The 26,980-nt window shown below is 50.1% G+C and overlaps 2 protein-coding genes and 1 pseudogene across 23 annotated transcripts in view; 2 read left to right on the top strand and 1 right to left on the bottom strand.

Annotated features, from left to right (window-relative positions):
* AOPEP (aminopeptidase O (putative)) overlaps positions 1–3,606 on the top strand; it is a 384,021-nt gene extending 380,415 nt beyond the window's left edge. For all 5 annotated transcript variants that reach the window (XR_013405020.1, XR_013405031.1, XR_013405038.1 and 2 more), the window contains 2 exons: positions 514–559; positions 839–3,606. Coding sequence is in view for 2 of the 5 variants with exons in the window: in XM_077966537.1 (XP_077822663.1) it covers positions 514–559; positions 839–840 (48 nt within the window). In the remaining 3 variants the exon portion in view is untranslated. The remainder of the gene's footprint in view (positions 1–513; positions 560–838) is intronic.
* FANCC (FA complementation group C) overlaps positions 1–26,980 on the bottom strand; it is a 221,524-nt gene that overhangs the window by 2,060 nt on the left and 192,484 nt on the right. For 14 of the 18 annotated variants that reach the window (XM_028835423.2, XM_077966546.1, XM_028835422.2 and 11 more), the window contains 6 exons: positions 25,043–25,095; positions 23,671–23,770; positions 16,186–16,261; positions 13,510–13,591; positions 10,382–10,556; positions 5,766–5,969 (listed from right to left, as the gene is read on the bottom strand). In XM_028835423.2, coding sequence (XP_028691256.2) covers positions 5,766–5,969; positions 10,382–10,556; positions 13,510–13,591; positions 16,186–16,261; positions 23,671–23,770; positions 25,043–25,095 — 690 coding nt within the window. The remainder of the gene's footprint in view (positions 1–5,765; positions 5,970–10,381; positions 10,557–13,509; positions 13,592–16,185; positions 16,262–23,670; positions 23,771–25,042; positions 25,096–26,980) is intronic. The other 4 variants (XM_077966556.1, XM_077966554.1, XM_077966555.1 and 1 more) reach the window with 1 other exon arrangement.
* LOC106993840 (small ribosomal subunit protein eS26 pseudogene) lies at positions 22,006–22,558 on the top strand (annotated as a pseudogene).

Genomic DNA, 26,980 nt, shown 5'->3' with positions numbered 1-26,980 from the left:
AGGACAGAAGAGAAGGCAAATTAAAACAATTTCCAGATTTGTCCCTTTGTCCAGGGACGGACCATGACCACCCAGTCCCTGAAAGACGCCCTATGCAGCATTTCCATCAGTTCCAAAGCACAGCACGGGGAGCTCTTGTTTTCAAGGTGATTGGCACAGCAAGTCTGTCTCCACGGCCGGCTACACAGTGTGCGGTGCGGCTTCCTAACGAGCCTCCCTGCATTGAGCTCAGCTGCCAACAGCGTTAGACTCATAAAGGCCGCAGACAAGAGCTGCAATCAGAGGTGCCTCTCGGAATGCCAGTCACAAGCTGTGGGAGGGTGAGCTGCAGGGAGCAAAGGCACATGAGCATGCTGTGGCTTGACTTTCTGCAAAAGGCTCACACGAATATGAGAGTTGGAAGATGCCACCTGTTTTCACACAGACAGCCCAGGAGTCTGGCATCCCCGGGCTAGAACCAGACCTACTTGCTTTTTAACAGGCCTCTAAGGTTTTAACACCTGATTCTTGCAGGAAAGCAGGAGACACAGCCTCAAGGCATTCGTACCTGTTGCTGCCTGTAAGTATTTTCCTAAAAACTTCGGTTAAGAAAAAAGGGAAGGGTAAGAATCTTAAATTCAGCTGTGTGGGGAATTTACGGTTTTTAAGCACAAGCAGTAATAAGAAGGCTTAAGTTTTTGAAAGAGTAACCGATACTCTTTCAAAAGAGTAACCGTTTAGTGTGTGTCAGTTTGTACAGAACCTGCAAATGTTTAATTAGCCAGAGCAGCCCAAGGTCAGCTTCCTCTGGAAGGGCTGGGACGTTCTGGGAGAGTGAACAACTGCCTTGGTTTCCCAGGACTAGTCCGGTTTTGCTGCCTCCGGTCTGATGGCCCAGGACACCCTTCAGACCTGGGCTTCCACCTCCTGACCGCCAGTGAAGGGAGCCTTGTCGCATGCAGTGTGAACGGCAGCGTGGGGACGCGGAGCTAAGAGTAAACGACATGGGGCAGACGGTGACGTTTGCTCTCCTCGGCCCCCGCTGGTAGCACCCAGGGCCTGCGGCCAGCCCGCCAGGGCCAGTGCAGCCAGCACGGGGGCTCCAGCTGTGGCCCCAGCGCGTGCCAGTGTGTCCCTGGGTGTCTGTATTGCCATCACTTGGTTTTTACTCAGAAATGACAGGCACATAATGCTGATGGCCTTCGGCAGATGCAGCCCGTCCTTCATCAGGGAAACACTGTGCGCCTGCTGCTGACCCCTTTCAGAGTTAACCACCACCCAGACCCTGAGTGGGAGGATGGCCCATGGTGATGGGCTCGGCCGTGTCTGAAGAAAGACCGAGTTGTCATTACAAATCCAACCTTGCATCTTCCTTACACGCCAGCACTCCTGGGTGAGCCCTGCCCGGTTCTCTAGTCACACGCGAAAATTCGCAGCCCTGCAGCCACCTGGAGAACCTGCCTCCCTGCTGGCCTTGGCTGGTGCACCAAGAGTGGGTTCAGTTCATGTTGAGTTTAACGACTACAGAATTGAACTCTGCATCTCGGAGCCTTGCTAACTTTTGCTGCTGTTGCTGTGGCCGAGCGGCAGGAGGCAGGAGAGGGAGAAGCGGGAATCCAGGCCAGGACAGGAGGTGGAGCCCCGGGGCTGGACTCCACGCGGTCCTCTGCGCTATGCTGGCCTCCAGCAGGCATAGATGAGGGAGCAAGTGGACGGCTGGGGCAAGCCAGAGGAGTGCCCGGCGAGAGGCCAGGAGCCAGAGAGGCAGGAGAAGCGCAGGGACACTGGGCAGGGCCTCGTGGATGGAGTTCTGGGCAAAATCGGAGGGCCGAGGTCAGAGAAGATTCCGGGACAGCCAGGGAGCGGACCTCCAGGTGCCTGGAGAAGAGCCCACTGTGCAGAGCTCACAGCGGAGGCCACGCAGGAGGCTGTGGGCAGATGGGGCTGCAGGACCTGTGCGTCCTTTAGGTCAGGTGGAGCCATTTGTTCAAGCCATTTGTTCAAGCCATCTCCAAGAGGGCGCGAGGGCTTTGAAGGGAGACAGCGGCCTTTGCCTCAGGCTGCCTCGTCCTGCCCTGAGCTGGCACTGCTCTCCAAATCTGGATGCCAAGACAGAGGGCAGAGCCTGGGACCAGCTGGGAGGTGGCTGCGCTTGGGCTAGGTCCTGAGGGTAGAGAGACCCAAGCTGCAGGAAGGAAAGGCCGTCCCACCAAAGCCACCATCTGGCCACCACCTGCTCGTGGGCCAAGCAGACTTGGCCCTTTCCAGGGTGCTGTCGGCAGAGGAACTGACAGGCCAGGAGAGGCGGGGGCGGTGGGAGGGATTGTTCCCTGGAGACCCTGCCTGCCAGCGGCCACCGCAGCGAAGGCTTCTCATTAGGAAGACTGATGTGTTAATAAAGACGGGTTTTAAAACGTCCGAAAGAATAGCACGCAGGAGGCGCTTTCACCACGGCCGGCGCCCGGATGGCCAGCACCCACTAGACAGAGCCAGTGCACGAGCGCCACACCGGCGTCTGCTCCGGGAATGAGCTGCTGTGCGTGTCTTCTCTGCAGTGGAACTGACGGGGGGGGGTGTGATGACCCAGCACTGGGGCCCTCCGTGCTCCTGTGGGTTCCCGTGTGGATCAGCAGGCAGGACTGAACCACGTGTCAGGATGGGCTGCCCAGCACAGGGCGCAGGCCGAGCCTCGCACCAGCCAGCTGCTTACTCCCAGCAGTGTCTCTGGGGCCAGTCTTGAGGGCGATCTGCTTTGAACGTGGACTGCAAGTTTCCTCAGAGTCGACAGGAACGTGGTGTCAGGCTAACCGAAGCAGAGACCTGGTGTCTTTGGGGTGCTCTCTCTGGGTGATTTTCTCTCACCCTGTGGGCAGGGCTGGAGCCACCCAACTCCCATGCTAACCCCCGCTGCCAGGCCCAGGCCATGGGCAGCTTCTCCACTCAGTCGGGCCACAGGGTGGGGGAGGAAGTGCCTGAGCTGGAACTGTCCTTGCCACAGGGCAGGGCTGACCATCTCCCACTGCCCCTCCCCCAGACCCCCATAAGCACCTTCCCACTGTTTCTGTGAGTTCCAGTCTTTAGATCCACCCACAGCTGAGGGCGCCATTTGTCTCTTGCGTCTACCTTATTTCGCTCAGCGTAAACGCCCGCTAGGTTGGGCCGCATTGTCACAGGTGTGCATTTTATAAGAGTACACGAGATTCTCGAAAGCGTTCTCACTGTGCTGGGCCAGGCCCGAAGAGGTGGCACCTGGCATGTGGCAGCCAGTCGTCTTCAGCCTTGAGCTTCCTCAGGCTCTCGGATGCGTCTCAGCTGAGACATCAGAACCTGGGAGGCACAGCCTGGGCCCGCTCCACAGGACTGTCCTACCAGGATGGAGACAAACTCCTGGCCCTGGTTCTTGGTAGGTAGGTCATTTGTTACGGGGACTTTCTGCACCCGGACACTCACATTTCAGTCGGGCCCGGCCTGGACGGGAGCAGGAGGGGCCTCTGGGGACTGGGAATATTCCTCTCTTGAGTTGGTTGCTGGCTGCACAGGTGTTGGTTTGTGAAATTCATCAAGCTGTGTGTCTTCTGTATGTATATGTCAACAAAAGTACAAATAAAAAATAAAACAAAACTCCCAGAGCCAGCGTGCTGGTGCTTTTTTTGAGATATGTTTTTAAATTGTGGTAAAATATACATAAAATGTTCTATTTTACCCACTTTTGTAATTCGGTGGCATGCAGTTGTTTACAGTGTCGCACGGCCATCAGCACCGGCCGTCTCCGCCCCTTTCCATCATCCCCACACGGACTCCCCACCCTCCGCCCTGGGGACTCTGTGGTTCTTCCTCTTCCTGGACTTGACCCTTCCAGGTGCCTCACCTAAGTGGACTCATACAATATCCTCGTCTCTGGCTCATTTCAATAGCACAGTGTCTTCAAGGTTCCTCCAGGTTGCGGCACTGTCAGACCCTCCGTCCATCTTCAGGCCGAAGAGTACTCTACCGTGGGCACAGACCGCACGCGGCACTGCTTGTCTACGGGCATTTGGGCCGTCTCTGCCTGTGGCTGCTGATAGTGCCGCCCTGAGCGCGGGGCCAGAGGGCCGTCCAGCCCCTGCTTTCGGCGCTCGGGTATAGATCTAGGAGAACCACCTAGATCTATGGTAAGTCTGAGTTTGGCTGCTTGAGGAGCCGCGCCCTTCTTCTCCACAGCAGCTGCACGATGTTAACGTCCCCACCCGGAAGCATGTGAGTGCTCTGGTTCCTGTGCACCCTCAGGGGCGTTTTTCTCTCCTTGCTGACAGCCATCCTGATGCATCTCGCTGCACTTCGCCTCTCCCTGAGCACTCGTGCCCTTTCTGTGAGCATCTTCCCACGTGCCCACTGGCCATTGGTGTGCCTTCTTTGGAGAAGTGTCTGTTCAAGTCCTTCGCCCATTTTCGAACCAGGTTATCTTTTTGTTGTTAAGTCACAAGAATTATTTATGTATTCTGAGTACTAAACTCTAATTACATATATTCTTTCCAAATATTTTTCTCCCATTCTGTGAACTGTGTTTGCACTTTCTTGATAGTATCCTTTGATGCACAAAAGCTTTTACTTTTCATCAAGTCCAATTTATCTATTCTTTTTTTCATTGCTGTGTCTTCGGTATCATATCCAAGAAATCACTGCCAAATCTAACGTCACGAAGAGTGCTCACTTTTGACTTGGACCATTCTTTACCCCTTAAGTCAAGTGAGCTTCAGGAAGGATTTCTTTATAATAAACCGTTTTTTACAAATTAACACAATTCTTTGCACTGTTGCAGTGAATAGCATTGTGGTTGCTTTGTGTGCACATTCTCATTGTGGCCGTATTTCTTTCCATGAGGAGGAGGAGAGCAGCACACTGCGATGGAAAGAAATATACACGGGGACAGGAGACCTGGTTTCCACTGCAGGCTCTGGCAGCAAGCCATGGGCCCAGGAGGTGGCATCTCCCTTCTCTGAGCCTCCGTTTTCTCGTCTGTGACACAAAGGTGCTGGAGGGGGCAGGCTCTGGGGCCATCCCAGCTGTCAACCTCCTTGACCATCTACCTGTGTTGGGCAGCCTGGTACACACACTGCAGAGGCCACACCCTCGGACAGGGAGCCCACCTCTCGCCTGCAGCAGAAATGAGTACTCGGACGCTGGACCCCAGGGACTTACCAGGGTGACGACATCCCGGGTGAGTACTCGGACGCTGGACCCCAGGGACTTACCAGGGTGACGACATCCCGGGTGAGTACTTACCAGGGTGACGACATCCCGGGTGAGTACTCGGACGCTGGACCCCAGTGACTTACCAGGGTGACGACATCCCGGGTGAGTACTCGGACGCTGGACCCCAGGGACTTACCAGGGTGACGACATCCCGGGTGAGTACTCGGACGCTGGACCCCAGGGACTTACCAGGGTGACGACATCCCGGGTGAGTACTCGGACGCTGGACCCCAGACTTACCAGGGTGACGACATCCCGGGTGAGTACTCGGACGCTGGACCCCAGGGACTTACCAGGGTGACGACATCCCGGGTGAGTACTCGGACGCTGGACCCCAGACTTACCAGGGTGACGACATCCCGGGTGAGTACTCGGACGCTGGACCCCAGGGACTTACCAGGGTGACGACATCCCGGGTGAGTACTCGGACGCTGGACCCCAGGGACTTACCAGGGTGACGACATCCCGGGTGAGTACTCGGACGCTGGACCCCAGACTTACCAGGGTGACGACATCCCGGGTGAGTACTCGGACGCTGGACCCCAGGGACTTACCAGGGTGACGACATCCCGGGCGATCGTGTGGCCTCCAGGAGCCCAGAGCACGAAGTGGAGGAGAAGGCGCCTGATGAGCTGCTCTGCAGGAGCTCTGGGGTCTGTGTCTGTGTCCTGTCCTGCTGCCGTCTGCAGGTCCCGGGCTGAGAGGCTGCTGCTTCTGGACATCGCCAGGAGGTGGCCCAGCACGGCCTTCACCTGGACCTGGGCGGCAGCATTGCACAGGGGAGAGGTCAGGAATTGGCAGGACAGACGTGCTTCTAGGATTTATTTATTTGCTTTGAAGCAACCCCCAGAAAGGGGCAAGGACAGGCCCCCGAGAGAGGGCGCTTCGCAGCGGCCGAGTTTACACTCGACGCCACACAAACCCAAAGGGGCAGAATGGACATTTCTTGCCTTTCTTTCGTCTTGCTCACCAAGCAGTCAGGGCACCGTGCCAGGAACTGACCTTTTTTTGTATAAAAGGAAACAGAGAAAAGTCCTCAACGGAATGTAGTCAGATTTTTATATTGTGGGGAAAAAGAACAAAAGCCTCCTTGAAGACTCGCCTATCACAGCCACAAATCAATTAAAGCCCCATGCAGTCAGACCTCCGCCGAGCCAGCGTTCCCATACGGATGCAGGCTTGCTTTGCTTCTTGCTATATTGGGGATCCGGGCAGGGGGCGGGGGGCACACACACAGGCACGGTCATACACATGCATGCACACACACAGGCACGGCCATACACATGCATGCACACACAAGAACGGCCATACACATGCATGCACACACAAGAACGGCCATACACGTGCATGCACACAACAGGCACGGCCATACACGTGCATGCACACACAAGAACGGCCATACACGTGCATGCACACACAAGAACGGCCATACACATGCATGCACACAACAGGCACGGCCATACACGTGCATGCACACACAAGAACGGCCATACACGTGCATGCACACACAAGAACGGCCATACACGTGCATGCACACACACAGGCACGGCCATACACATGCATGCACACAACAGGCACGGCCATACACATGCATGCACACACAGACACGGCCATACACGTGCATGCACACACAAGAATGCATTTGTTTTTAGACGCTGGAACAATCTGTTTGTACGCGTTTAATGCTCAAGCAGAGGTCACAAGTCTGTGGAACCCACATAATAATGGTCATTGTAAGTCTGCAGGTTGTTTTTGCATAAAAAAAAACTTATTCCATGCTGAGATGTTTCTGCTTGCCACAAGAATGGTACACCCAGTCGTGACTTGGAAAACAAAGTAAAAACTGAAAGCCCAGAGCTCCAAATGCCACATGGAACTCATGAACAGTTATGTTCCATCACTTCTGAAAGAATACTCAGGCCTATTCTGAGAATTCCCATGACCAATTTTATGGATTTTATGTGAGGCGTTTTTTTCCCTGGAAGTCAAGGCCTCATTCAATGAGGTCTGTCATAAACTCCAGTACACTGGGCGTGTTGTGTGAGCTCCTCTGACCACAATACGAGACCGTGAGAAACTGCACCATCGGGTTCTTCCACGGGGAGTGGCCGCGCTCTCCCCACCTCGCCCCCCAGCCGGCCCAGTCTGCCAGGGTCTGATGGTGTCTATGGGAGCCCAAGGCCATTCTGCCATCTAACTGGGTCTGCAAAAATGCCGGGGTTGAGGAGGCTATGCCTTTATATCTTTTTTCTCTTGACCCACAATTGACTTTCCGCCCTTGTCCAATAATCCCTAAGACGGGGTCTTCTTCCTGTCTGTCTGTCCCAGACTGTCCTTCCCTGCAGTCCGCCGTGCCCATGGGCTTCCACTTGGACACCAGCAACTTTACACACGTCCGAAGTTTTTCAGGAGAAAGACAGAAGCTTTCTTTTCTTTTTAAAGTACTTTTTTATCCTGCACTATAAAAGCTCATATATGCTTACTATGGAAAATTTGTAAAGAGAAAAAGAAAAACCATTAAAATGATCTACAACTCTACCATCCAAAAAGACTCACTGTTAATAATTCAGTTTATATACTTGTCTTTTTTCTATGCACTGAGACCATACCATTCACTGCACATAATGCTTTGTATCTTTCATTTTTCTCTCCATAATGTACTATAAGCAGTTCAGTTCACTAGATCTATAAAACATGTTCTTCAAGACCTTTTTTTTTTTTTCCCTGAGACAGAGCCTTGCCCTGTCACCCAGGCTGGAATGTAGTGGTGCAGTTTCTGCTCACTGCAACCTCCACCTCCTGGGCTCAAGCGATCCTTCCACCGCAGCCTCCCTAGCTGGGACTACAGGCACACACTACCACACCTGGCTCATCTATATTTTGTAGAGACAGGGGTCTATTTGCCCAGGCTGGTCTCAAACCCATGGATTCAAATGATCCGGCTGCCTCGGCCTCCCAAAGTGCTGGGATTACAGGCGTGAACCACCGCACCCGGCCAAGAGCATGATTTTGCATGGTGTAAAACAGAATGCTATTCCACGGTTAGGATATACCACAATTTATTTGGCCAGTAGCCTTATTATTGAAAGTTTAGGCCATTTCCCATTGTTGTGTTTATGAACAGTGCTGGCCTCTGCATGGATCTCTGTTCCCTAGGGGAATTCCTAGCAGTGGAACCACAGGGTTAAAGGGTATGAACCTTGCCTGGTTCTTTTTCTTTTTTTTCTCTAGTCATCATCGTGCCTTGCCTGATTCTTAAGGGCATCTAAACATATTTTTTTGTTGATTTTGTTGTGATCCAATTCAGTTGGCAAAAGGAGATGAACTCTGGCTGCTGGTGGAGAGAGTGGCTTGGCCATGAGTGGGACAGGCCTTTTCACAGGCAGGACACATCCCGGGTGGGAACACGCTTGCTCTTTGCACCCATGTTCTTTACCTCAAGGACGGCCACAGAGGCAGCGACGCCAGGCCCAGCACACGATGCGGGGACACGCGACCAGCTGATCGTGCCTTTTTAAGTCAGGCAAATGCACAGATACTGCTCATTTCAATCCAGTCGTATAAGAATCATGCTTTCTAACACAGTTCACAGTGTGTCTCTCAAGCCCCCCAACAGGCCGTCAAGGGATTAAAGCTCATAAAACCCAGGGAAACAAGAGGTACGTATCATTCATGAAACTAAAATTCCCTTCCCAGGATGCCACATACACCAATGCCTCAGCAGGCACCAGCGAGGAAGGGGCTCTGGAGGCACCAACATGAGCACTGGACTGGACTGCCAGGCAGATGGCACCTGTGACAGACGGTGGGGAGGGAAGCAGAGGCCCGCCACGCCCCACTCAGTGAGCCAATCTGCTCTCATCCAAAATCCTAGGCATCCCGAGGGAGAACGACGCAAAGGTTTTATTTTTTCTTAAAAAAGGACCAAGTTAGCTAGAAGATGTGCCAATGTAGAACTTCCTAGAAATTGTTATTGAATAATTTATTTCTTTTTACTTCAAAAGTGACTCTCTGTCAGTACCCTTTTGACTGTGATGGAATTGAACACGTATCTACCAACTTAGCTTATACGGAATCAAATCAGACAGAATATAAAAGGGCTTTAGAAACCATGTGTGCCCTGTACATCTTATTACTGTTAAAAACATCAACCAGGATTTTCCTTAATTAGTTTAATGTGCTCTTTTAAAGGGGAGGAAATAAAAAGCTTTCTTTTTAATCAGACAGCAATCCTCAAATATATATGCGGGTTACGATAATTTCTTCACAAAGCTTTATTTCTGATCTAAAATAAACTATCACCAAATTTCAACTTTTTAAAATCTAAAACTATTTTTCTTTCCTATGCCATGCAAGCCTTTAAACAAATAAAACACACAGACATCTTTATTAGTCCCTGTGTTTTCAGACAACAGAAAACACGAAAGCCAAGAGGAGCTCCACATAGAATAAGCCCGTCCTCTTCAGCTACCAAGATCGGCAGAGAGCACTGGCCAGGGAAGTTTTCAGAACCGAGGAAATAAATGCTTGCAAGGAAGGTGCCAGTGCCTTTAATCAAAGCACTGCTTCCTGTAATTATCATATTCCACATAAAATAACAACTGTCTTTGCCACAGACAGTTATCCAGTCCCATACTTAGCTGCTCTGTTATTTAGGAAATGACCAACTCCTTTTTCAGAAGCAAAGTGGTTAATATCATGTGATTACTTTAGTAAGAGATGTAAACAAAGCCAGTAATGTGAGGATCTGTTGACTGATCCAAGAAAGCAGACAGTCAAGATGGAAGCAAGAACTGGCCGGGTGCTGAGGAGCGAGAGGGGGCCCCGGCTGTGGCCAGGCTCTGCTGCCAGCGCACCCCTCGGAACAGCCCGTCTCTGCAGGGCACGCCCTGGAGGACGCGACCCCGGGGCCGACCCGGCGGCCGAGCGATCACAGATCAAACGACCTCGGGGAGGAAGGGTCTTCGTTTGCGGGACAGGGGGCTACATGTGGTGTCCCGTCTCTGGCCACCTCGGTGGGGCAGGCGAATGCCTCTGACCACAAGGCTGGAGGTCGCCACGCCTGCAGGGTGCCACGACGGACGCCATCTGTGGGCAGAGCTCAGGTGTCACGGAAGCCGAGCCCACGACAGAGCCCACCCCACACACATGCAGTGGGGCTGCCACCCACCATGGTCTGTGCTCTCTGCTGCCTCCCATCACGGGGGCTGTAGTAAAAGGCCAAGAGCCACAGCAGGGCCGCGGGGGGCTCGGCTGCCGACCTCAGGAGCTGCTCGGCCACCATCTCGGCCCATCCTCCGAAGCGAATGAACAGGAACCAGCTCTCCAAGGGACCTCCGCGGGACCTGGAACACAGAGGAACACAGAGCACACGGCGGCTGGCGGCTGAATTCTTCCTCCTTCGGGTTTTTAAAGCAGCTCGAGCGTTTGCCAACGGTTGGCTTAAATTGTACTTTTCCACTGACGTGCAGCCTGCAAGGAATACAATTTAGACTCAGACTGTCCAAACGCCACTTTGCGTCATCACAGGACATGGAAAGGGCCTCTCAGGACCCCTGTGAGGCCTGAGGCCTCCGGACATCGGAGTCTTTAATCCAGGTACCTTCAGTGAGGACAGGCACTGAGGAAGGAAGACTGCGGTCGTGACCAGCAGGAATGTGGCAGGACACGGCGGAGAAAGAGGTGGAGGGCGGGGCGCAGGCAGAAACATGGGCTGTTCCACTTCTGACAAGACGCAAAGTTTGGGTGGATGTTTCAGCAACTAGGAATTTTTAATGAGCTGCTGTCATCGTGTGTGCGTCAATGCCAGAAAGTTAAAGCGTTTGCGAGGCTATCCCCTCGCCACACTGGCAAATGGAAGCTGCAGTACTTGTTTTAGGGTAGAATCCGCTCGAGGTAAGGGCCACGAATTGTGTGCAGCGCCAGCCTCCGCAGGTGAACATTCCCCTTGGAGAGGATGGAACAGACCAGCCTGAGATCTCGTTAGATGAGAACTTTCCTTCTGGACTGGGGCAGCGGCTGCGACAGGAGCGTTCCTGGCCCCTTTGCTGGATCTGCCTCCATGTTCCTCTGCCTGGCCCGTGGAATTCCCAAGCTCTAAATACCATCTTCGCCTCCCTGGTCACTGCCCCAGTCCTTCCTGAGAACTAGTGGTTAAATGTTCTACATTTGAGCAACAGAGACAAAAAGACGGGAGGGCGGAGTACTGGTCTTACTCCCTCTTTCCCAGGACACAGAGCTGATGCTCTGCCCGCCACGCTGGCTGTGGGCTGGGTTAGGCTGTGTCAGAGTGAGGAGGGGACTCCGCCATGCCTCTTTCCTGCAGGCACCACGTCAGGGTAGACAGACGCACGGAGCAGTGGGCTCCCTCGTGCTCCCCAGGTTGGCAGCGTGCCTGGATCAGGACCAGAGACCAGCCTCGTCCTTCCCTCTGTCTTCCACCAGTAGCTGAGTGCACAAGGCGTCCCATGTGGCCACCTGAAAGGTGTCTCAGGGCCCCAAGGTCCGGGTTGAGGTGGGAGCCCCAGGAGGTCTAAGTCCTGCCCTGTAGCACCACATGCATCCTTTCTGGTGGCTGTTATTCCAGTCTCCACGCATTTTGACATCACACATTCTGAGTGATGGCGGAGAGGGTGGGCAGGGAGAAGAGAAAAACACCCAGGGCACCGCATTTCTCAATCACAGGGTGGCCTGCTTATGCCACCTCCATCTACTTCCCTGTCCCCGAGTTAAGATTCTTCAAGGTCCAGCTCTGTGTAATGCCAGGACAACCAGGGAGCGGGTGTGTGGGGCCGACTGGCCACTGCAGGCTATTCACGCGGCCAGCCGTGGAGCCCCCTGGCTGCAGGCCTTTCGCTCTGGTCTCTGTCAGTGAGAAGCACGGTGCGGAAGGAGTGAGCAGCTGGCACCCGAGCCATCAATCGCAGAGACGATGTCACCCATCGTCTGTGTCAACTTGGTGTGAGATTACAGAGAACTCCAGGAGTGAAAAGTGGCAAAAGGAACAAATAAGATAGTCTTAGTAGGCTAGCAGGGACAATGAATAAAATTATACTCTAAAAGAAAGGGAGTTAAGAGGAAGCCAAAGAGTGTTATGATACAAGGAATTCAGCAAGGCATAAATGTGAATGCTTTCAGGGAAATCACACACGTAAGACGGTACGTAACACTACTGTTAGAAATTAACAGGCTGGGCACGGCAGGCCACACGGGTAATCCCAGCACGATGGGAGGTCAAGGCAGGGGATTACTTGAGCCCACGAATTTAAGTCAATACAGCGAGACCTCTACAATTTTTTTTTTTTTTTTTTTTGGAGACAGAATCTCGCTCTGTCACCCAGGCTGGAGTGCAGTGGCGTGATCTCGGCTCACTGCAAGCTCTGCTTCTCCAGTTCACGCCATTCTTCTGCCTCAGCTCCTGCCTCAGCCTTCTGAGTGCTGGGACTACAGGCGCCCGCCACCACGCCCAGCTACTTTTTTTTGTATTTTTAGTAGAGACAGGGTTAGCCAGGATGGTCTCAATCTCCTGACCTCGTGATCCACCTGCCTCGGCCTCCCAAAGTGCTGGGATTACAGGCGTGAGCCACCGCGCCCAGTCACAAAAAAAATTTAAACATTAGCCAGGTGTGGTGGTGTGTGCCTGTAGTCCCAGCTCTCAGGAGCCTGAGTCGGAGGACTGATCACCTAAGCCCAGGAATTTGAGGCTACAGTGAGATGTGATCATTCCACTGCACTCCAGCCTGGGCCACAGAGCAAGACCTTATCTCTAAAAATTAAAAAAAAAAAAAAAAGAATTTGTTAGAATAGGTTTTCTCATTTTAGAGGTATATTAAAGAGAAGGAAAACAAGCATTTAACATTCCACCCTACTGTGCAGAAGTTGCAAATTTCCTTCCCTAGAGAGGAAGAGAGAAGATCAAAGGGCGCCCAAACAAACGCCTTTTCCTTCTGAACGGCCAGGGCTTCCCAGCAGGTGGGTGCTGCTTTTTCCAGCGTCTCTTCTCTTCATTGTTATGCCTGTATATTTTGAAATCTAAAATCAGACATTACGTAGAAACGTTTCGATACAGGTGTTCACACACGCATACACGCGCATGCCTGTTCATCCTGACCTGCTCCAAGCCATCCGTGCGGCCATGTGCTTCCTCCACTTCTCACTTCACCATGGTGCTCACCTGTTTGGTGACGGTCCCAGACCAGTAACGCCTTCCTCTGTCCTGTCAGCCCTGCTCAAAGGGCAGATGAGGATCTAGGGAACCCGTGTGTGCAGTAGATTTGGGAGTGGTCAGTGTTTGCTCACCCATGAGTCTGGTCTTCAACCGCTTCTCTGAGCAGTTCGGAAATGTGCTTCAGTGTCTGCAGCCAGCGTCCCCGAGGGACATCTGCGGGTGGAGAGAGACACGTCAGAGGGCAAGTGAGGAAATGGCAAGCCGGTGAGGAGCCACCTGCAGGGACGACCTGAGTCTTCGGGAGACACCCTTCACTTCTGCTTCACAGAACCCAATACTGTTCGCATGCTCTTCCCAGTCAGTACCTCTCTCTTAAGCAAGATCTGTCCATATTACACAGAGCTGAACCTCAAAGAATCTAATCCCTTTATTTAGTTTTGTGGGGGTTTTTAAGACACAGTATTGCTTTGTCAGAGGCTGGAGTGCAGTGGCACGATCCCGGCTCACTGCAGCCCCAACCTTCTGGGCTCAAGCAATCCTCCTACCTCCGCCTCCCCAGCAGCTGGGACTACAGGGGTGCACCACCATGCCCAGCTATTTTTAAAATTTTTTTGTAGAGATGAGGTTTCATTATGTTTCTCAGACTTGTCTCAAATTCCTGGGCTCAAGTGATCCTCCCCCTTGGCCTCCCAAAGTGTTGGAATTACAGGCATTAATCACCACACTTGGCCTCAAGTACTTTTGAATTCAGGTACATGGAAGTAGCTAGAGATTGCATAAGCAGCCCCTGCTGAGACTGGGAAATGCCGGCTGCGGATGCCTAGGTTTCTTCTTCTCTACCTACCCACTCCTCCACCACTAATGTGTGATTTCAGAATAGAGAGAGACTGTAGTAAAGCAGCCAACAAGGAACTAGGAATAGACGGCCTGACTGCTTTCCTAGGGCTGTGATGAACTCACAATATGATTTCAGGTTTACAGTGGAAAAAAAGGCCAGGAAAGAAAATAAGTGAGCATTATGCAAACAAATGTCTTTTCTTGAGTGAGCTGCTCTGGTTTCACAATCATCCTGTAGTTTTAAACACATCTGAGCAGCACATATCTGCAATTCTATGCAGCATCTGCAAAAATTTTCACATAGTGATAGATGCTACAATCGAACACACAAGGAAGATAAGGCGAGTGATGGACGAACTGCTGCTACTCCACAAGGCCAGTGCCTCCCTCCTCTGAACCCCCGCGGCCCTTGGAGCACAGCCTTTTGAAGGCATTTTTCGTTTCTTCCTTTTACTAGCTATTTAGACATTTATTTTGCATTTCCTCCACTTGTAGTTCCTACACAGTCAGGGCTTGGAAGTGATCATCTTTTACACCCCTCCCCCGACCTTCACAATGGGCATGAAATAAATTTCTGATGAACAGAAGTTCATGCTACTAACAAACACTTCTTCAGTGTGTGACCATCACACTGTTTGCCAAAGTAACACACAGACAGCTGTTCCAGGAACTAGCACCAGAGGTTCCTGCACTTCTGCTTGAAGCCACCTATTTCTATTTGGACATAAATCTACGAGTTACACAAACGGAAAGGTAGAGGGTTGGGCCCGTGCCCACGCACCACCTTGCTGTTTGTTTGCTGTTTGTTTGCTATTTCCACACGGAGACGCTGACGACTCCGGTACATTTTCTGGAGCTCACTCGGCGCCCCCTGTCGGCTGACTTCAGGCTTTGCTGGTCTGACCTAAGCTGTAGGGTGGACCCTGGGAGAGTGAATTCATTTTTGTCTTGTTAATAAAGTTTTCCCAAGGGTTTTCATAAAACTGTCACCCAGAGACCCCATCCCCAGCTCCGGCATCTGAGAGGACAGTGTCAGGGGATCACCCTGGGCAAGAACCTACATCTTCTTGAAAAAGGAAGAGGAATTTAGGTTTTGTAAAATGCTCTGAAACTTTGAATCATTTGCATTTCTCAAACAAATCTACTCACTCAAGTTTCAGAAAAAAGGCAGGCCCAAAATGGCATAAAAAGGAAATGTGACTGGCTCGTTCCCTCTGTCTCCTCTCCTGCCGTGCTCCAATAAGGCCCCTTTCTGGCTGGCACAGTCTGTGCCCACGTCAGGACTGCCTTCCGTCAGGTTTCAGGCCTCAGAGGGAAAGGGGGCCCTTATTCTGTATTTCTGAAATGTCTCGTAAGCATGAGCTCACAGCCACATTCCTGGATCAACACCAGTCGAATGAAGGCTGGAACCACCACTTCCCCACCCGGATAGCCTTTGGAAGGCTGGCAAAGGGTATCAGGAAAGGCTGCGGATGAAGCACCTTATTGAACTCTCTCAAAATCCTTCCCTTAGCTTGGTTAGGGGGAACCTCCCCTGAATTTCCTCAGCTTCATCCATCATTTTATCTTTTCTTCTGCAACAAGGCTGCACGGAGTAGAAAGAATGAAAAGCAAATGAAGGTACTGTTTTCTTCCGACTCAGCCACGTCTTGGCCTGTTCCTGGCATCTGGCGGACCTGGTTGGCACCAGCAGAGCCTGTGTTATCTGGAGGCAGGCTAGCAAGACCTACCAGAGGCCACTGGTTTTTTTTTTTTCCTCCTTCTTTTGGGGAGTGATCACAACTGGGAAGCCAAGACGACTCTCATATCAAAATCTACAGAATGTGGGATCCTGGGCGCTCAAAGGATCTTAGAAATAACCAGCTGTGTCTCCCTCATGCTATAGATAAGGGCCTGGTGGGGAGGCCATCGTTTGACAGTGCTCTTCCCAGGAAATCATTCTGATGGGGGCAGAGTCAACCCTAACTCACCTTGAGGGTCTTGCAGCAGCACCATGGCAAGAGATGGAGAAGTGTAAGGAAAGTAGGTCTTGAGTGCAAACCGCAGCTGCCACAGGATGGAAAATCCAAAGAGCATGAACATTAAGATTGAAACGGGGTCAGGAAAATACAAAACTCTGAGTCCTCTGCCCAAAAAGACCCACCAGTACTAACATGGTCAGAACACTTTCTGAAACGTTTATTTTTTGAAAAATAAGCTCCCAGTAACCTCATATTTTCCAGAATAATTAACCTTTTAAATCACCTCCTGGGACTTAAGAAAAATAATAAAGTTATGCTCTTGATGTCTTTATGAGTTCTACCTCACATGAACCCAATTATACAAATAAACCTTCTATTTCAGAAAGACTTGTCAGAGCAGTTGTGAGATGTTAGGTATTTCAGCATTTTTTTTTTTTTTTTGAAACGGAGTTTTGCTCGTTGCCCAGGCTGGAGTGCCATGGCGCGATCTCAGCTCACCGCAACCTCTGTCTCCCGGGTTCAAGCGATTCTCCTGCCTCAGCCTCCCAAGTAGATGGGATTACAGGCATGCGCCACCATGCCAGGCTAATTTTGCATTTTTAGTAGAGATGGGGTTTCTCCATGTTGGTCAGGCTGGTCTCGAACTCCCGACCTCAGGTGATCTGCCCGCCTCGGCCTCCCAAAGTACTGGGATTACAGGTGTGGGCCACAGCGCCCGGCCTGTTTTTGTTTTTTTTATTTAGATGGAGTCTCGTTCTGTTGCCCAGGCTGGAGTAAAGAGGCACAATCTCAGCTCACTACAACCTCCACCTCCTGGGTCCAAATGATTCTCCTGCCTCAGCCTCCTGAGTAGCTGGGATTACAGGCACGCGCCACCATGCCAGGCTAGTTTTTGTATTTTTAGTAGAGATGGAGTTGCACCATGTTGGCCAGGCTGGTCTCGAACTCCCGACCTCAGGTGACCCGCCCGCCTCGGCCTCCCAAAGTGCTGAGGTTACAGGCGTCAGCCACTGGGCCGGCTCAGCGTGGTTTTAAAAATCACAACAAAAGCATAAAACAATTGTGCTCACTTTTCGAGGGTCAAAGAGCTCCAGCTATCCACACCCCTAAGAGGCACAGCTTTTTAAAACATTGAGGTAAAATCTATAAAGCATGGAGTGCAAAGGCTTTAAGTATATGAGGTTTTGGTAAACGAGCAAATCCACGTGACCGCCACCCCCGTGAAGACACCATTTCTATCACGCCAAGAAGACCTCTTCCAGCTCTTAACAATCGTTCCCTCCACCCCACCCTGGCAACCAATATTTTGATTTTGACAAGAGAGATTAAATTTGCTTATTCTTGAATTTTGTATAAAGGGAACATAAAGTATGTTTTCTTTTGTGTCTGGCTTCTTGGGCTCAACATGTTTTTTTAAAGATTAAACCATGTTATTGTGTGCGAGTAGATCATTCTGTTCTTATTGCTCAGAAGTAGTCTGAATGGTATGAATATGCCATAGGCTGTTTGGCCATTCTCCTCTTGATGTGCTGCTTCAAGTTTGGGCTGCTTCCAGTTGAGGGCTATCATGAATAAAGCTGTAGTTCACATGCATACATATGTCTTTTTGTGGACATGTGTTTCTGTTTCTCCTGGGCACACCATTGGAATGGAATTGCTGGGTCACAGATAGATGCTTGTTTAACATCGTAAGGCCATATGGTTTTCCAGTGTTGTGCCATCTCACTCCCACCAGCAATGTGTGTGAACTCCAGGTGCTCCACGTGCTCCCAGCATTTGGTGCTGTCAGTCTTACTAATTTCATCCATTCTAATGGCTAGGGAACATAACCCCATGTATGCTTGCTTTCCTACCTGTTTCACTCTGCACTTTCCTGATGGCAAATGATGCCGAACAATTTTCATGTGCTTACTGCCAATTTGCATATCTTTTTTGAAAGTGTATATTCAAGCCTTTTGTCCATTTTCGAAACTGGTTTCTTAGGCAGTTGTAAGAGATCTTCATATATTCTGGACACATGTCCTCTGTTGTATACATGTATTACAAATATTTTCTCCTAGCTAACGGCTTGCTTTTTCAGTTTCTTCTTCTTCTTCTTTTTTTTTTTTTTAATTTATTGAGATGGAGTCTTGCTCTGTTGCCAGGCTGGAGTGCAGTAGTGTGATCTTGGCTCCCTGCAACCTCTACCTTCCGGGTTCAAGCGATTCTCCTGCCCCAGCCTCCCAAGTAGCTAGGACTGAAGGCACATGCCACTACCCCCGGCTAATTTTTGTATTTTTAGTAGAGACGGGGTTTCACCACGTTGATCAGGATGGTCTTGATCTCTTGACCTTGTGATCCACCCACCTCAGCCTCGCAAAGTGCTAGGATTACAGGCATGAGCCACCTTGCCTGGCCTGCTTTTTCAGTTTCTTAATGATATCTACCAAAGCATATGAATTTTAAATTCCTTTCTTATTTTTTGAGATATGGTTTCACTCTGTTGCCCAAGCTGGAGTGCAGTGGCATGATCATAAGCCTTGATCTCCCAGGCTCAAGTGATCCTCCCACCTCAGCCTCCCGAGTAGCTAGGACACAGGTGTGTGCCACCACGCTCAGTGAAAAGGGGTCTTACTTTGTTGCCCAGGCTGGTCTCCATCTCCCGGGCTCAAAAGATCCTCCTGCCTTGGGGCTCCCAACGTGCTGGGATTCCGGGCGTGAGCTATGCCCCCAGCCTAGAAGTTTTAAATTCTGATGAGGTCTAATTTATCCATTTTTCTCCTATGGTTAGTGCTTCTGAGAAATCTTGGATCACCTCATGGTCAAACAGATACATTCTCCTACGCTCTCTCTAGGGGCTTTATCTTTCTAACATTTCTGTTGAAGCCCATGATCCTCTCCAATTAACTGTTGTGTGCTGTATAAGGTAATGGTTGAGGCTCATTTTTCTACATAGGGACATCCAGTTATTCCAGCATCATTTGTTGAAAACGTTCCTTTCCCCATTGAATTGTCTTGGCGTCTCTGTCAAAAATCGATTGGCCACATATGCATGGTCTGTATCTGGACTCAATGCTGATCTACGGTTGTCTTTTTGCCAATACCTCACTGTCTTGATTACAGTAGCTTTTAAAATCTTTTTTTTTTTTTCTTTTCATTTTAAGACAGGGTCTCGCCCTGTCATCCAGGCTGGAGTGCAGTGGCGTGATCATGGCTCCCTGCAGCCTCCACCTTCTGGGCTCAAGCAATCCTCCCACCTCATCCTCTCGAGTAGCTGGGACTACAGGCATGCATCACCATGCCCAGCTAATTTTTTATTTTTATTTTTTTGCAGAGACTGGGGTCTCACTATGTTGCTCAGGCTGGTCTTGAACTCCTGGACTCGAGCAATCCTCCCACCTTGGCCTCCCAAAGTGCTGGGATCACAGGCATGAGCCACCGTGTCCAGCCAGGTCTTCGGTTTTTTTGTTCAGTCTGACATTTCTGCCTTTTTACTAGAATATTTAACTTCCATTTAATGGCTGAAATTAATGTCATTCGTGGTAGTTTTGGGTTTAGGTCTACCTTTTGACATTGGTTTTCTTTTTCCCCCTCAATTTTTTTTTGTTCCTTTGGCAGTTTACATTTCTATTTTTTGGCACCTTAATTCGATCCGATTGTGCTAAGTTCTGGCCCTCCCTGGCCCCACACCCGCTCCCAACCTCACATGAGGGCAGCTGCGGGGGGCGGTGAGGGGGGCAGGAGACCTCTCAGAGTGGTGTTCCTTTAAAGCGCTGGTGGCCTCCAGTCTCCGTCCACTTTCTCAGGTGCTCTGTATGCCTTCAAATAGATTTAAAAAAAATACTTTGCCTGGAGTTTATCATTTTTATCTCTGGGAGATTTAATCCAGCTCATGAGCAGATGCTGTCATGGCTGCAACCAGAAACTGAGCTGACTGGCTGTACTGAGCCACAGTGCAGGCTTCGGATAAGTGGCTTATCACACCCACCTCGATTTCTGCCTACTGTCTGACAGGGCATAATGACGGAGCTGACTGTGTCCTCCAAACAGAACGGGGCAAGAGCAAAGGGTAACAAGAGACAGAATCACTGACGTGAGTGCTTCTGATGATGGCTGAGAATGTGGATTTACGGGATCACTCATAAACTGTTGCAGGAAGTGCAAATGGCACCAACACTTCTGAAATGAGTCTGGCAGGATCTATGAAAGCTGAACCTCTGCATACTGAATACACTTCCACTCCTAAGTACCTATCCCAGAGTGTCCACAGCAACATGGCGGGATCTATGAAAGCTGAACCTCTGCATAGAACACACTTCCACTCCTAAGCACCTACCCCAGAGTGTCCACAGCAACATCGTTTGTAATAAAACACAAAACCTGGAAGCATCCCCAGTGCCTCCCAGCAGCAGGATGGCTGTACCGCCACACGTTTTCACATGGACTGTGCATAACAACACTTCCCCACAGCCACACATGGCAACGTCAAGCAGTCTTTGCTGAGTGGAAAAGGAAGTCTCAAAAGACTGCACACAGTATGCTGCTCCTGTTTGTTTTATAAAGTGCAAAAACAACCGAAACTAAACAAAACATTGTTTACGCAGTCATATATATGTGATCAAACTACCTTTAGAAAGAGCAAAGGAATAATAAACATAAAATTCAAACCAGAGGTTACCTGGAGGGAGAGAGGCAAGGAGGAGTATGTGTATAGACACGTATTCAGATGATTAGATATCAGGTTTACAGATATTCATTTTACTAAGAAAGAATTAATGAATAAACCACAGAGAGAAAAGAGGGTCATGCATCTACCAAATATGACATGAGGGGTTTTGATTAGCTAAAAATGGACACTCAAGAAGGCAGAGGGTCAACAGATGCGGACGGCCATCAGTTAAAAAGGCAGGCACGCAGAAACAGCTCCAGGAAGAGAAATAAACGAACAGATACCTATGCAGGCATCGGCAAAACGAAGAGACTTTGCTCTCCTTTGTTGAGCTGAAGGTGAGGGTGGTGAATTCCTGTTTGCTTTCGGATCCCTGCCCTGCCTCACACCAGGACCCCACGTGTGGTCCCACGTCCTTAGATACGTATGCCTGGTCAGGGCACTGTTCTCAATTAAAAGCAACTGCGACATCAGTCCCAATCCATAGTGGCCACGGCCAAATCAGAGGCTGAGGGTGAAGCCAAGAAGAAAAACAGGCGTGCGCTAAGCCTAAAGAGCACGGTGGCGTTCCTCCGCGGCCGCTGCTCCAACCCAGGTGTGCTCCGCGAGGCCGAGGTGAGACTCCCTAGAGGCCCGTTCCTAATGGGGACTATAAAGACATTGACAGTTAGGTTTAAAATAACCGTGAGGACCAGCCGTGCCTTCCAGCTGAGCCGCCTCCAAAACTCTAGGTGGGACCACGGAGAGCGCAGCTTGCTACAGCCCAGCTAACTTCTCCAGGGAAATTGAGGGTGGGAAAAAATAAATCACAGATATTTATTGTTGGCCAGGCACAGTGGCTCAAGCCTGGAATCCCAGCACCTTGGGAGGCCAAGGTGGGAGGATCCCTTGAATCCAGGGGTTCGAGACCAGCCTGGGTAACAGAGAGACTCCATTTCCACAAAAAAAATTTTAAAAATTAGCTCAGCGTGGTGGCTTGAACCTGTGGCCCCAACTACTCAGGAGGCTACGGTGGAAGGATCGTTTGAGCCCAGGAAGCCGAAGGCTGCAGTGAGCCATGATCACACCACTGCACTCCAGCCTGGGTGACAGAGTGAGAGCCTGTCTCAAAGAATAAAATAAATATATATTGTTGTTATAAAAAGCAGAAACAGGCTGGGTGTGGTGGCTCACACCTGTAATCCCAGCACTTCGGGAGGCCAAGGTGGGAAGACTGTTTGAGCCCCGGAGTTTGAGACCAGCCTGGGCAACATGGTAAAACCCCATCTCTAATAAAAATGCAAAAATGAGTGCTCCCTCCAGTCCGTGCCTCCAATATGACGAAGAAAAGAAGGAACAACGGTCGTGCCAAAAAGGGCCGCGGCCACGTGCAGCCTATTTGCTGCACGAACTGTGCCCGAAGTGTGCCCAAGGACAAGGCCATGAAGCAATTCGTCATTGGAAACACAGTGGAGGCCGCAGCGGTCAGGGACGTTTCTGAAGCAGGCGTCTTCGATGCCTACGTGCCTCCCAAGCTGTGCGTGAAGCTGCAGCACCGAGTCGCGCAATTCACAGCAAACTAGTCAGGAATTGATCTCGTGAAGCCCACAAGGACCGAACACCCCTACCCCGATTTAGACCTGCGGGTGCTGTCCCACGTCCCCCACCAAAGCCCACGTAAGGAGCTGAGTCCTTAAGGACTGAAGACGGACTATTCTCTGGAGAAAAATAAAATGGAAATTGCACTTAATAAAAGTAGCCATGTGTGGTGGCATGCACCTGTGGTCCCAGCTACTCGCGGGGGCTAAAGTGTGAGGATCACCTGAGTGTGGGGGGTTGAGACTGCGGTGAGCTGAGATCACATCACTGCACTCCAGCCTGGGTGACAGAGTGAAACCTTGTCTCAAAAAAAAAAAAAAAAAAAAGAAAAGAAAAAGTAGAAATATCAGCTAAAACCTAAGAGATCTGTTTGACATTGACGAGGGTGTGATCCGGTGGAGCCAAGCACTGTAGCTCTGCTCTCAGAAGTAGAACTGCAGAGAGCTTCACAGGGGCCGTGACATACTCCACAGATGAGATGCACTGGACCAGCACCACTCTCGACAGGCAATATGTCCCATAAACATTACTTCTGTGGCCGTTAGAAATCAAGGCCAAATAAAATGCTGAAAGGTGAAAGCTCTCTGGTAGCAAAGGTTGCTGTTTCACGAGGTCACTCTAATTGGTCAGTGACCCTTGGCAGCTGTTGCCCAGCCTCTGCTGCTGGGGACCTGGAGCACAATCTTCTGCAGGGTTCGGGCCTGGCCTTTGGTTTACTGACTGTGCCTAACACACACCTCCTGCTCACTGCCCTTCCTCGCTCCTCCTCTAGTTAGTCAAGCCTTTCCCAGTCACTCTTACCACCTCCTTTCCTGGAATCCAATTCACATTTGGGTCTCTGATAAGAATAAAGATGCAAATAATGAAGAATGTCCAGGACTGCTTTGCAATAAACGCCCTTTCCTATTCAGTGCATGCCATACAGACCCCAGGACGCCTCCTGCGGACCTGGGAGGCTCAGATGCAGCCAGAGGGCAGTGTCCCGCTCGGCAGACAGCGCACAGCACAGGGCCACGCATGCTGGCTCGACAGAGTTCTCAGATACAACAGTAAACAGATGCCTGTGGGTACCAGGGCACGGGACAGACAGATCTTGATTTGTGTTAAGTTAAAATGGTTTAACCTTTGTTGGGGGACTCATTAGGAACCTTTCTTTGTGAGCAAAACAGTCCATCAGAATTACTGAAAATAAAGTGCTCTTGTCCAAAATACTCCCAACAGCCTCTTATTCTTTGGGATGAACGAGTAATAGATGCAATATAACAAACCTGCTTGTTTTCTTTCTCCAGAGCTTCTAGGAAGCACTGCGTAAACACTTGAATAGTGGCTATGATTTCCGGGGCCCCATCGGTTTCCAGGAGTGCACACCTGAACAATGCAAAGTCAGATCAGAACACGTTTAACAAGTAATCCGGCAAACATAAAAACCTGTACTGTATAAGGGAAGAGTGGGAACACTTTTTTTGTGCCATAAGCTTCAGCAGTATCTCAACTCATCAGATTTCAGTCCTTGTGGGAAAGCAGGATAAATCTGTTGCTCCCTTTTGTAAATATTTTCTTTAAAATTGCAATGTGTAGAGCTCTCTTTCTTGGTTCTTAAATTATTAAGCAATGCAAATGCCTTCCATACAGGCTTGCATACTCTGTACAAATATTTTTGTATTGTATGCCTGGACACGCAACGTCAATGTTTTGCTTTCACAAGTGGAGAAATGGCTTGGTCCATCCACCCAGCAAAGTAGGAAAAGAATCTGTGTGTACCTGTACCTGGTTTGGTTTCCGTGCATTTTCATACAATTAATTTTTCTTTATGTTTGTTTAAGCAAAAAAAAAAAAAAACCCTCAAATTTTGCTAGCTTTAAACCCTAAACAGTCATTACTGTAAAAATTCCTTTCCCCAAAGTCTGCAGTCTGCCCTGCAGCCTCTGCTGCTGTGTAGTAGGTGGGAGGGACTAGAGAGAGAGCTGATACGGGTTCCCCTGGAAGAGGGGCTGGGACACTCCAGGTTGACAAGCTCCCCGGCTGGGTCCAGTCTTAGTACTCCATGGTTAAAACTCCCACTAACTGCCAGCCACAGCTCAGCTTCATGGCTACGAGCTCCTCGTCTCTTGCCGTCTGTAAATCTAACGCATTTTCCAAGAAGTACTCGTATTTTCAAAATAAACATTCAATGTGTTGTAAGAGAACATGCAAGGTGTATTTTGCCCCACAGAAGAGCTCTGTTAAGAATGACTATTTATTTATTTTTCTTGGCTTTCTTTAGCTTTAAAGTCCTTTAAAAAGATTGGTCAGCCCTCACGTGGTGAAGGGAGCATATTGCTACCCTTTATTCTGAGCTGAGAAAAATCCTACATGAATATTTCATGATATTAATATCTAACTCAATTCTGTGTTTCTATTATTAGAATCTTTAAAGGCTAAAGAAAAGAAAGTTATCTTAATTCTTAGGCGCTGGCCTTTGAATTTACACTGATTTTTTAGTTTTTACCTCTAATTACCACAAAGCTCAGAGGAATAGGAGGGAATCAGAAACTCTATTTCCCTGTGGTACAGCCAGAGACTACCACAGCATTTTCTTTTCGTGTTTGGAAATGGAACCTTTTTCGCATCAATTACTAGAAGAAACAGTGTAACATTTACCTGAACATCTCATCAACAACCCGGAATATGGCAGGGTGGCAGGCTGCTTGAGGCTGTAAAAGGAGACCAGGAGAAGGTGAAATATCACAGCCACTTTCTCAGAAACTTGCTATTATCAGCCCCAGGAGTTATCGGGAACTGCTCATGTCCAGAACACTGGCATATTCCTTTTGGTTAGAAAACAGAAGCACTGCTGGACTGAAAACAGCCCCCACACAAGCGCAGACGGTGGTCTCCTGGGCAGGGGTACAGGCTTCCTGTATATTCCTCTGTATACTCCTGTATGTCCCACGTTTTCTACAAAAGCTCAGGCGATCCATAATACAGGATCAGTAGGTACTACGGAAACTTACACATCCTCTGCCCGCATGCGGGGGCTGCCTGTGCCACCTCCTCAAACGGCTCCCGTGCTCCAGGTCGGGCCGTGCCTGCAGCCTGCGCCTTCCTGCGAATTCGGTCACGGGTACGTGGTAATGCAGAATTATTACTGGCAAACCAGCGACCACCACGCTGGACTCAATCACATCGCATCTTAGTGCACTGAACAGCTTACGTGATTTAAGACGAAAAGCGGGTTCGTGAAGAAGAATAAAAGGCATCTAACTTCTCTAACTTCCCCTTGATGTTCCGGCCGTGGGTTCCGATCACTGGTCTGCGGAAGCCCCGGGAGCTGGGGGCAGCTCCCCCGGCCCAATCCCCGGTTCCCTATGGTTCTGGCCAGAGCTCAAAGTAGGAGACGATGCCCGATGCAAACGCCCATTTGTGTTCCAAAACAGGCCCTTTATAGCAGGGTCCGTGATGTTTCTGGCACCAGAGCGGCTTCGTGGAAGGCGCGTGTCCGCAGACGCGGCGGGGAGACGGTTCCACGGAGCGGCCGCCCTCAGACCGGGGGATTCCGCGCATGCGCAGTCACCGCGGGGCGGCTCCGACGCGCAGGTGGATCGGGGCTCCCGGAAATTCAGTCACGCTGCACGTGCTATGACCATAGCTTCGGAAACGCTGTTCGCGGGCCCCATCCGCCCCATCCGCAAGAAAAGAGGCGGCTTTGCTCCGCCCCGTGCCCCGGCGCACACTGAGGCAGCTCCGCCCTCCCCGCGGCCGCCCGCGGACACCGAGCCCGCGCCCTCTAGCGGCCACCCGCCAGCACTGCCGGCCCCGCCGGGCTCCAGGCAGCAGCTCCGCCCCTTGTCCAGGACAGGATAATCGCCTTTTAATTATCTCAGGATTTCTAATTTGCAAGTTAAAACGTCCTACTCTTTAAATAATCTGTGCTCCCTCCTCCTTCACTGATGTGCATTTTTATCTAAAAGGAACTTGAAACTCTTACAGATAAATTCATTATCTATGCAAGAAAATAATTTGGCAGGACCACGGCTGGAGAGAGAAGAGGCAGGTTATTTCGTGGCTTTGAACTCAGGCATGTCAGTGAATCTCCTGCTGCCCAGTCTCACTGTAAATAACAACAGTTATTAAGAGGTCACTGGATATAAGCACGGAAAACATAAACGTTTCTATGCATTCATAACGAAAAAAATAAAACAAGGGGAAAGCAACTGTATGTCTTGAAGAAACGTGATTCATCGAAGTTTGCCAGAGCAATTTTCAAAGTTTGCACGACAACATGCCTATTGAATAAGAGTGTTTAAGATCAAATAGCACTCTTTGGTGCCCACAGGCAGACAGACAAGAAAGAGCCTGGAAATGCATTGATAAGATCAAACTTGAAAATGGCAAAACTGAATTTCTTTTTTCTAAATAGTCAAACTATCCCAGAGCCATTCTATAGGTCTGATGATAGTAGAGAATCATTCCATACTAATTATAGTGATTTCCAAACAGCCAAGAAAATGATGATCAGATGTGTAGATTAGGGCTACCATGAAAACCACTGGGGCAGCAAGGAAGACAGTTCTACCCCGTTCGTCGAAGAGAGTGAGA

This window comes from Macaca mulatta, chromosome 15, assembly GCF_049350105.2.
Source record: "Macaca mulatta isolate MMU2019108-1 chromosome 15, T2T-MMU8v2.0, whole genome shotgun sequence".
NCBI lineage: Eukaryota > Metazoa > Chordata > Mammalia > Primates > Cercopithecidae > Macaca > Macaca mulatta.
Note: the sequence above shows the minus strand (reverse complement) of the source record. Positions and strands in the feature narration are given on the sequence as shown.